Here is a 10,370-nt window from a genome sequence, read left to right on the forward strand (position 1 = left end):
AAAAACCTTGGTGTTGGAAAGCTGCGAAGCAGCACCTGCTCTAGTACCTGCTACCTGGGGTCAGGGAGACCCTGGAAACCACCAATGTGGACAGGGGAGCCCAACAAAAAAAGATTTGGGAAACTTCTAACATGCACACTGGCTCCTCCAGCAGATACTCATTGCCTCCCGGCCCGCTGGAGACTGTCGAGTCTGGTGCTGCAGACACAAGGATGGAGGAGCCACCACCCGTGTCCTAAAGGGAGGCGTAGGCTGGCAGGACAAGGAAGTGGGGACAGGCAGCACACAGCTCACTCTGGCCTGTGCCAAGCATCCTTAGCTCTAAGGGCTGCTCTTCTGGGTCGGGTGGGAGGGCACAGACAAAGAAGGTTCTGGGGGACGGGGAGGCTCGCGGGGGTTTTCAGATTTTATTCAGTGGGTGTGTGGGTGCTGTTTCAAGAGACATTGCTGGATGCCAAGTGTCACACAGAGGCTGACAGGAAGCTTGGGGTCAGACTGTGATGGGCCTTGGATGCTGACTGGGAGGACGCTGGGGGGGGGGGTCACTGAACCTTTAACTGGGGACAGACGTGATCAGAGAAAAGTTCTTTGAACATATTGCTTTGCCACCGGTGCATGGCAGATGTTTTTGGGGTGTGCTGAGAGGCTGGGGCAGCGGGCTAGCAGGCTGGAGGTGATAAACTGGGGCAGGTTAACCTTCACATTCAAGAGGAAAGCCGTGGAGGGCAAGAGTGTGCGTCATGGTTAAAAGCTGGCCGTGGGCACCGTGATTCGGAATGGGACACAGAGGGGACCATCCAGAAGCCTTGAACAACCAGGCGGCTGTGGGGCGAAGGCGAAGAGCACATCAAAGACAGTCGTGAGACCCAAAGCAGCCTTTCGGGGAGCTCTGCTGAGCAAGCTCCCCCGAGACAGAGGGAGAGGAGCCAGGCAGAGGTGAAGGGGGCAGGGCAGGGAAAGGGATTTCTGTTGTGGCTGTTCTGGGATGCAAAGACCCCAAGAGAGGACTGATGGAGGAGGGAGAACCAATGGGCAGGTGCCTCGGAAGAATGAAGAACGGGAAAGGAGTAGCCCGATACCCTAGCAAGGAGGCGTCCAGAGACAACCAAACGCGTGGGGACTCCCAGTCTGTGCCTGAGACAGAGAAGTCTCTGGACTTGGAGATGAGCAGCCTGAAGAAATGCCTCTCTTCAAACTGCGGAGACCTTCCAAGTCCCAGTGATGTGGCTCTGGGGACTCAGACTGGACACCTCGACCCCACTAAAGACCTCTTCCCCGTGTACAGACCACACTGCTGATGCCCCATCTTGTGGGAAGAGCCTCACCTCCCACGCCTCCTGCACCCACATGGGCTACAAGGGCACAGTCTCCCTCCTGGTCTCCCTCCCGTCTGCTTCCTTCTCATCGAATCTGCCAGCAGCGGCGGCGGGGACACAGGGCTGGGTCAGAGACAAGCAGGAACCTTAAACCCCCAGGCCCCACTGGAACGCTCCACCCACCCTTACAAGGAGCGCTCACGACACAGCTGGTGGTGGAGGAAAAAAGACAAAGAAATTGACCATCTCAAGTTAAATTGAAAAACAGGACCAACAGAAAAACAGGCAGGATACAGAATGGTATGTATAACACAGGAAAAAAAATATGTTAGGAGGAAGAAAGACGAGAAGGAAATACACTAAAATGTGACTCTAGTTGTATGAGAGAGGTGGGGATTTGTGTTCCATTTCCCATATTCTCTGGAATATAGTTATGAGTAAAAGTATGTAAATGAATTCCTAGGCAAGACCCTTTCTCTTTCCAAAGAGGTGAGCTCCAGAAAGACGCCCTGGTGGTCCCTCTGGACAGACAGCCATGAAAGCACAGGAGTGCAGAAACACCATTCAGTTTGAACACAAAACAAGATGTGTGTCTGTTAAGGGGTGAGGTTGAGGTTGGTGGCGAGGTGGCGAGGAGTCCCTGAACAGGGCTGGGGGTGTGAATGTGTGGCCAGTGGCCAGGCCTGCTTGGCCCTGGAAACCCTCCAGCAGAATCTCTTCAGGCTGCTGGACAAGCGGCTGCTCAGAGCTCTGGGGAGCGCAGCTCCCTTGTGCTTCAGGTTGTTGCAGAGGCAGCGCCTCCCTAGTCCCAGCCACTGAGAACTCCGGGGGTAGGATGTCTAACCTCCCCTCCCCTTGCTCGCAGCTGGGGGTACAAAAAGCCTGGAGCCCAGGTGGTGTGGGCAGAGGTCAACAAATCTTTCTACTTTCTTTCCAAATCCAGGAGTCCATCCCCCATCCAGGCCCCCTGCCTAGACCCCTGCAAAGGAGTCAGAGGAGATGCGCCTGGGTGCCGCATTCCCAGGGAGCCTCTGCCTTGGGGAGAACTAACCAGAAAAACACCTGGAGAGGTGGGACCTGAGCGGTCCCTTCAGCCACAATCATTCCACCAAGTCGACTGCCCACCTCCTCTCTTCTCCACTCTTCAGCCCCAGCCGCTCCTCCAGCTTTGCACATCCCCAGCCTCCAACTCTGAGGGGCGTGGGAAAGCTGAAAGGGGGTTGGGTTTCGTGCCTTTCCTGGCAGAGAGCAGTGGAACTGGACAAGGTGGGGCACGGAAACTGCCTAGGAAGGAGGGGTCAGCGGCTCCTTGACGGCTGGTGGCTGTGGGACTGCGGGCAGCGGAATACCTCCTCCTCTAGAGCTGGGCCAGGGAGCGATAGTCAGAAATCAAAGCCGGGACCTCCAGGAGTGGAGGCAGAAGCCCCGCCCCGGCCCGCCCCACATCCTCAGGAGGAAGCACAGGCGCTCAGGATAGGGTGGGCGCAAGAGCTTGCCGGGACAGTCCGGAGTTAGGGCTCCCTCCAACCGCTCACCCCAGTAGCTCAGCAAACTGAACGAAGGTGGCACGCAGCCGTCCAACCCGAGCTCGCCAAGTCGCGGTCCGAGCGCTTACCTCTGCGCCGCGGTGCTGGCGTCCAGGATGCCCGCGCCCTGCATCCAGGAGCGCACCGAGCCCAGGCCCGCAGGCAACAGCGGCTCCTCCTTGAGATTCAGCCCGCCTCGGGGCAGAGCGTCCTGCGCAGGGAACATAAGGGCGCGCAGTCGGTGGGCGCCCCCACTGCCCGGATCCGGTCCCGCCGAGGCTGCGGGGCGTCTCAGCTCCGCCCGCCCGACGGCACCGGGCGCCCGCAGGAGTGCAGCGCAGCGCCAGTCCCGGCGGCTCAGTGCGCACTAGCCTCCTGGGCGCTCCCTCGGAGAAAGCGGGTCGGCGAGCGCCGGCGCTGTCCCCTCCCCTCCCGGGGCGCGGGGCGGGGAGATGGAGGGATTCCCCCGCGGCCTGAGCGCTGGCGGGCGGACTGCGAGCGGGGTGGGGAGGGCGAGGAGAGGACCCGGCACCCGGTCCGCTCAGAGGCGCCCCAGCGGCGCGCTCTGGCGGCTGCCCAGGGCCGCGGTCGTCGGAGGGGGGGAGGCCCGAGCGCCCCGGGAACTGCCTCTGGCGAGGCGGGGGCACGGGGCTGCCCGCCCTTTCCCCCTCGTCGCCCCCACCTCCCGCCTGCCCGCCCGCCCGCGGCGCCGGCGCGGGGCGCTGATTACCATCCGGGAGGCGGAGGCTGCAGGCGCGGAGCTCGGCGGCGGCGGCGGCGGCGACAGCGGCGGCAGGGGAGGCAGGAGCAGCAGCAGCCTCGCGTCCCGGGGAAACACAGGGGCAACGCCGGGCCAGCAGACGCCGCCGCCGCCGCCGGCGCCCCGCGTGCCTCGGCGCCCGGGCCCTGCCGCAGCCCCGGGCGGCAGCACCTGGAGCAGCAGCAGCAGCAACCCGGCCGACTCCCCCCGGGGCCCGGTTCCCGCGCCTCCCCGCCGCGGCCGCCGCCGCCCGCCGCTCCCCGGGGCCTGGCCGCGGGCCCGGGCCATCCCGCCACCGCCGCCGCCGCCGCCGCTCCCGGGGGAGCGGGAGCCGAAGGGAGGGAGAGCGGGCGGGAGGAGGGATGGCGGGAGCCGGCGGGCCCAGGGGACTGGGGGCCGGGGGAGGCGGGGGCGGGGCGGCGCGGCCGGCCGAGGGGCGGCCAGGGACGTGACATCATCGGGGGAGGAGCGGCCGGGTCCGGGCCGCCGCGGCGGGGCGGACCCTGGTGAGTCCGTCGCCGGGGCCGGGGGCTGCGGCCTGGCCGAGGCCGCGGGAAGGAGCCGGGGGGACCAGCTCGGGCCCGGGAGGCCCGGGCAAGGAGCAGTCGGGGCTGCGCGGCCGGGGAGCGGGGCCAAAGCCGGAGGAGCGTGCTGTGCCGCTCTCAGAAGCCTCCTCCGCCTCCAGGTCGCCTCTGGACCGTGCCCGGGCTTCCTCTCGGTTCATCCTTGTCTCCCAGCCACCCGCCCTACGCTCCACACCGACGCCCAGGACCTGCAGTTGCCGCTCATTTCGACGCCTTCGGGCTTTGACTCTTGATGTTCTCTGCTGGCGCCGGCCGCCCTCCCAGCATTTCCCCTGACCTCGGGTTAACCTCAGCCTGGGACCCAAACCTTTCTCTCTTAGGCTGGGCCCCAGACACGCCGCCGAGCGCTGTCCCTGCACCCCTCATCCTCAGGCCAGGTCTTGGCTTGCCTACAACTAAAGCATTTTCGTTTCCAACCTCTGCCTTTCAGACACTTCTTGGGTTCTGGTGCAAGTTGGTCACTAAGTTAGGACTCAGATCCCAGCTCACTTCTTCTGTCTCCCCAGCCAAAGAATCTCCCCTCTCAGATTTCATTATGCTTTTATTAGTTCCTGGCCCAGAAATCTTCTTGCCCTAGACCCAAAGGCTGAGCCTTTTTGCCCCTTTCCCCACATTCTGGCCTGGTGTGTCCTGGCCAGGCTTTGAACAAGCCCAGAATGAGTCCAGCACTTTCCTGAAGAACAGCATTAGGGGTGGCCTGCTTCACTCCCTGGAATATTATTTTCATGCCCCAGCTGACTCCCAACTCCCGTTTTTTTTTTTTTGCGGGGGTGGGGGGTGGGGGGTGGTTTCCAAGTGTGCACTTGGTGGTCCACCTCATGCGGTGGACCTCTGACCTCTGCTGGGTTTTCCTACCATCCCAGAGGCACCCACCTCCTCTCTTGACCTCTGCCCTCTACCATCCCCCTCGCGACGGCCCCCTCCTCATTACCTGCAAGGACCTCAGTCCCACCCAGATTTTTCAAGGTCTCAGTTTTTATCCCAGTTGAGATCAAAGGTAGTCTCTCCTTAAGGTGAATTCTTATTTCAGTCTCCTTCCCTTTCTTTCCTTTTCTTTTTTTCTTTCTCTCTCTTGTTTTTTGTTTTTTAGGGCCACTCCAGTGGCCTATGGAAGTTCCCGGGCTAGGGATCGAATCGGAGCTGTAGCCACTGGCCTACACCACAGCCACAGCAACACCAGATCTGAGCCATGTCTGCGACCTATACCACAGCTCAGGGCAACACCGGATCCTTAACCCACTGAGCAAGGCCAGGGATCGAACCCACAACCTCATGGTTCCTAGTCGGATTTGTTAACCACTGCGCCACAACGGGAACTCCTCTTTCATTCTTTTTTTTTTTTTTTTTTTTATTATTATCATTTTTGGCTGCCCTGCCGCATATGGAGTTCCTGGGCCTGGGATGAGATGTGAGCCCCATTTGCAACCCATGCAGTATTGGTCGACTTCAGATCCTTAACCCACTGTGCCAGGCCAGGGATCAAACCTGTACGACCCAGTGCTCCAGAGACGCTGGAGATCCCATTGCACCACAGTGGGAATTCCTTCAGTCTCTCTCCATCCCCTTATCTGACTCTCTAAATCCATGCTCCTCCCAACATGGTCCCTGGACCAGCAGCTTCAGCATTATGCAGGGGCTTGTTAGAAATGCAGAATCTTAGGCCCTGCCCTGACCTGCTAAATCATAACCTACCTTTTTAACACACTTGTAGGGAATTCACGTACACATTACATTTGAGAAGCAATGCTCTAGGGAACCCCCCCACCCCAGGCTGTTCTGTGCTTACTGTGCTCCCTTACCAATCTTCAGACCTGCCTCTGGCTCTCTAAATTTCCAGCAGATACCCTACCTCTTCTTTACTGGAGAGATTACAAGCAGAATCCTGCTGTCGTTCTCAGCCGTCTGCATTTTTCGTTCTTTCTCAGTCTTTTCACCCATTCTCTTCTCCCCCTGCTCCCCAGAGAAGCATGTGTGCTCAGGGACATCTTTGCTCAGTCCCATCTTCTGCTCCTCCTGATGTTCCGTCTGATCTGTTGATCTTCCTTCTTTACTCTGCTCAGACCTCCCAACTCTTAAAAGAACCTCGCTTTGTCCCCGCTGCCTCCTCCTCCAACTTGTGCCCCTCCTGTTTCTAACCAAGTCCACAGGCGTATTCCACCAAGGCTGACTTTGCCAGCCCCCAGCAAGCCACTCTTGAAGCCCTAGTGGTCTGGGTCCCTTCCAATGTTGCTGCTGTTTGCTCTTCTCTCTGCCTGAGGCCCTCTGACCCCCCCATGCAGCACTGGGCTCTCTGCATCCCCTCCTCCACACCTCTGGGAAGGCCATCCTGATGATCGGAGCACCCCATCTCTCCTCTTAGCTCTCCGTGCACCCAGCCTGCTGTGTCTTGCTCCCATCTCCCTTTCTTCAAGAACTCATGCTTTTCCACCGTCTGAGAGGCCATCTTTGGGGAAATGATGCCCTAGTGTGGGCTTCCATCTGCTTCTGTCCTGAACATCTCCTGGTGAGGACAGGGCTGACCTTGACCCTTGTGGAGGCAGGGAAGCCCTACCTCCAGGGAGCGGTCCTCTCCCAAGTAGCTCTGCCCCTGGGCTGGGGGTGGGGCTGCTTCATCTCCACGTGCCCAAGCCACACTCATGCCCATTGGCCACAAGCCAGCTCTCCTCCTGCCTCCCCTGAGTCTGTCCATGGCACCTCCTTCTGATGTGCAACTACCTGCTGCGCTCGGGGCCCAGAAGTTCATCTCTGATACTTTCCTCGCCCTGCCCACAGCCACGTGTTGGTCAGGTCTTAAGAAATCTCCCTCCATGTGCTTCTCCCTCCCCTAATGGTCACAGTGAAGATCTTTAACAGTGAAGCTTACTTGTTCTCCGCTGGCTTGGAGGAGGGAGCTGCCCCAGTTTGCTGACATCCTCCTTAGCTATCTTCCTGCACTCTAGCTGTCCGCTCCCGTCCATCCTCCTGCCACAGTTTTATTTATTTTTATTTTTATTTTTTTGTCTTTTTGCCATTTCTTGGTCCGCTCCCGCGGCATATGGAGGTTCCCAGGTCAGGGGTCTAATCGGAGCTGTAGCCACCAGCCTACACCACAGCCACGGCAACGCGGGATCTGAGCTGCCTCTGCATCAGCTCACGGCAATGCTGGATCCTTAACACATTGAGCAAGGTCAGGAGTCGAACCTGCAACCTCATGGTTCCTAGTTGGATTCGTTAACCACTGAGCCACAACAGGAACTCCTGCCACAGTTTTAAAAAGCAGGCCATTATCTGCTTAGAAACTTCTAAGTGTCTATCATGGCTTAGTAGACATTTAGGGACTCAGTTTAGGGACATTCCAGGGCCTCGGATGCAAATGTTCTTCCTTCTAACCCCTTGCTGTTGAGTCCCTTGCTTGTCTGACACAGATCTTGCTGTTTCCCGAATGCAGACATGAGTCCCACACTCTCTACACCCGCCCCCCCCCAGCTTTGATGCCTTCATCTTTGTAACACCTTTCTTCTCTCAGAGGCAATGAGGTCCACATTCTTTTTTGTAATGCCTGAAGGGCTTTGGTGTTGCAACTCTTCATGGTCCTAGAAGACTCTTCCCAAGGTAGATTGGAGGGGTAGGTGCTCAGAATTAACCCCGGGCAGAAAGGGGAGTTGCTCAACACAGGAAAGTGGTACTGAACTAAGGCCAGTCTCAATGGGCTCCTGACTGCTGCAGGCTTCTAGTCTATATTAACCACATGGAGTAGGAAGAAAGCAACAAGGATTGTTTTCAATGCATCCCAAGCCTGCAGCCCCTGGGAAGGGCCTCCCAATTACAGTTGCTGAACCAAGGGACAGGGCCCTGGGTGATGAGGGTACCAACTGGGCCCAGTGGGTGGAAGGCCAGTGGGCAAATTCTGGGTCAGCTTTTAGGGTCAGAGGTAAGTACCTTTGCTTTATTTAAAAAATTTTTTAAAAATATTTATTTATTTATTTTGCCTTTTAGGGCTGCACTCGTGGCATATGGAGGTTCCCAGGCTAGGGATCACATTGGAGCTGCAGCTGCTGGCCTACGCCACAGCCACAGCAACGCAGGATCTGAACTGCATCTTTGACCTACACCACAGCTCATGGCAATGCCGGATCCTTAACCCACTGAGCGAGGCCAGGGATTGAACCCACAACCTCATGGTTCCTAGTTGGATTTGTTTCTGCTGCACCATGATGGGAACTCCAGTATCTTTACTATAGTTTCAGCAAGTCTGTTTCTTGGAACTCTCTCTGAATTTTTATTTTGTATTATTTGTCTTCGTTCCTTTGACAAAGTTCTCCTCTCAAACTGTTGTAGCTTTTCCATGAGAAAGGGCTTTGGGGGCCTGCTTTAGCTATGTTCACAGACAGCTGGGGGTGGGGTGGCAACAGATAGAGGATGTTTTGTCCAAGCCCACAGAGAAAGCCAGTCTTCTCTGGCCCAGGCAGAGGCTCACCCCAGACCACCAACCCAGAGCCTCTGACCTCATCCTTCTCCATCATAGACATTTGTGCTTACACCACAAATAATTTTAAAAAAATCAGCAGAACTCTTGCTCTCTCTCGTCCCCCCCTCCCTCTCCAAAGAGAGTGCAACACCACAGAAAACAGATCCAAAGCTGCACATCAGGCAGAAGTGCCCTTGGCCAGATTGTGTGTTGGGCCATAGCGCCCCCTGGAGGCCCCAGAGTGTCAGGTCAACACCTAGATCCACTTCAGGTCAACTTCCCAAATGTGAAATAAAATATAGGAAGAATTGGAGTTCCTTTAGTGGCTCAATGGTAACAAATCTGAATAGTAACCATGAGGTTTCGGGTTCAATCCCTGGCCTCGCTCAGTGAGTTAAGGATCCGGCGTCTCCATGAGCTGTGGTGTAGGTTGCAAACCCAGCTTGGATCTGGCGTTGCTGTGTCTGTGGCGCGTGCCAGGGGCTAGAGCTCTGATTCGCCCCTTAGCCTGGAAACCTCCACATACCGAGAGTGCGGCCCTAAAAGTGCATTAAAAAAGCAGGCACTAAATATTGCTGTTCACACAGTTCCATGAGGAAACAGAAATGGCTAGAGCCATCCCAAAAGGCTTCCTTGTGAGTATTCCCCAGCTCTTTGCCTTCCTCCCTGTTGCCTCCTGAGGTCTCTTCAACTGCTTCAGGAAAACCAAACTACCGATGATATTCGGCCTTAGGATCCAGCCCATTCCCTGCATCTAGGCTGAGTTATTCAATCTTAAATAATAATTCATTTGGAGCCATGATGGTGGACACTTCGTCAGGAGAGTTGTAGTCCTATCTTCAATCTCTGAGCTGAAGCAAAGGCTGTGTGTCCCCTTAATAACAACCAGTTTTTTTTCTTTTTTCTTTTTAGGGCTGCACCCATGGCATATGGAGGTTCCCAGGTTAGGGGTCTAATCAGAGGTACAGCTGCCAGCCTACACCACAGCCACAGTAATGCAGGATCCGAGCCGCGTCTGAGACCTACACCACAGCTCACGGCAATGCCGGATCCTTAACCCACTGAGCGAGGCTAGGGATCCAACCCACAACCTCAAGATTCCTAGTCAGATTTGTTTCCGCTGTGCCACGATGGGAACTGCTGACAACCAGTCTTAATCTCAATCCCTACTCGGGAAGAGGAAGGGGAACTGTTTCCCTGGTGGAGCAAGATCTGCACCCGGCTGCGCCTTTGTCCATCCTCCAGCTTTCAGAGAATGTCCAAAAACTGCAGCTCTCTCATCTCAAGTTGTAACAGCATCAGCACTGTCCCTGGAGGGCTGCCCCTTAGCTTCCTGCAGGTAGTGGTGGAAAATCTGAAATGACAGCATATATTTATATCTCACCCCCCTTCCCAACTGTTTAAGCTTCAGTCGGCAGGGAGGAAGGCTAAGAGCTGGGACATCCCCAACCAGGAAGCCTTCTGGGATGGCCCTGGCCATTTTGCTTCTTCATGTTCGTGATGTGAACAGCCATATTTAATGCCTGATTTAAATATACATATATTTATATTAAAATTAACAGGAAAAAAAGTTCTATTTTGCGGTGACTCTTCCCAGTCACTGAAATCGCCATTCTCATTCTCTGCCCTCTTTGACCTTTGGTCTCTCCTGCTCATCCAGATCCTAGCCTTTCCCCTGCCACTACGCTGCTGACTCCCACAATGACACAGATGACTCATCCAATATTGTGCGTCGAA

General features: G+C 56.6%; 1 protein-coding gene across 11 annotated transcripts in view; it reads right to left on the reverse strand.

Moving 5' to 3' along the window:
• Nucleotides 1-3,849, reverse strand: part of EBF4 (early B-cell factor 4) — a 69,817-nt gene extending 65,968 nt beyond the window's left edge. For 9 of the 11 annotated variants that reach the window (XR_002339956.1, XR_002339955.1, XM_021077754.1 and 6 more), the window contains exon 1: nucleotides 2,932-3,083. Coding sequence is in view for 9 of the 11 variants with exons in the window: in XM_021077754.1 (XP_020933413.1) it covers nucleotides 2,932-3,068 (137 nt within the window). In the remaining 2 variants the exon portion in view is untranslated. Of the gene's footprint in view, nucleotides 1-2,931; nucleotides 3,084-3,572 lie in introns of those variants that run through there. The other 2 variants (XM_021077750.1, XM_021077755.1) reach the window with 2 other exon arrangements.

This window comes from Sus scrofa, chromosome 17, assembly GCF_000003025.6.
Source record: "Sus scrofa isolate TJ Tabasco breed Duroc chromosome 17, Sscrofa11.1, whole genome shotgun sequence".
In the NCBI taxonomy this organism is placed as follows: Eukaryota; Metazoa; Chordata; class Mammalia; order Artiodactyla; family Suidae; genus Sus; species Sus scrofa.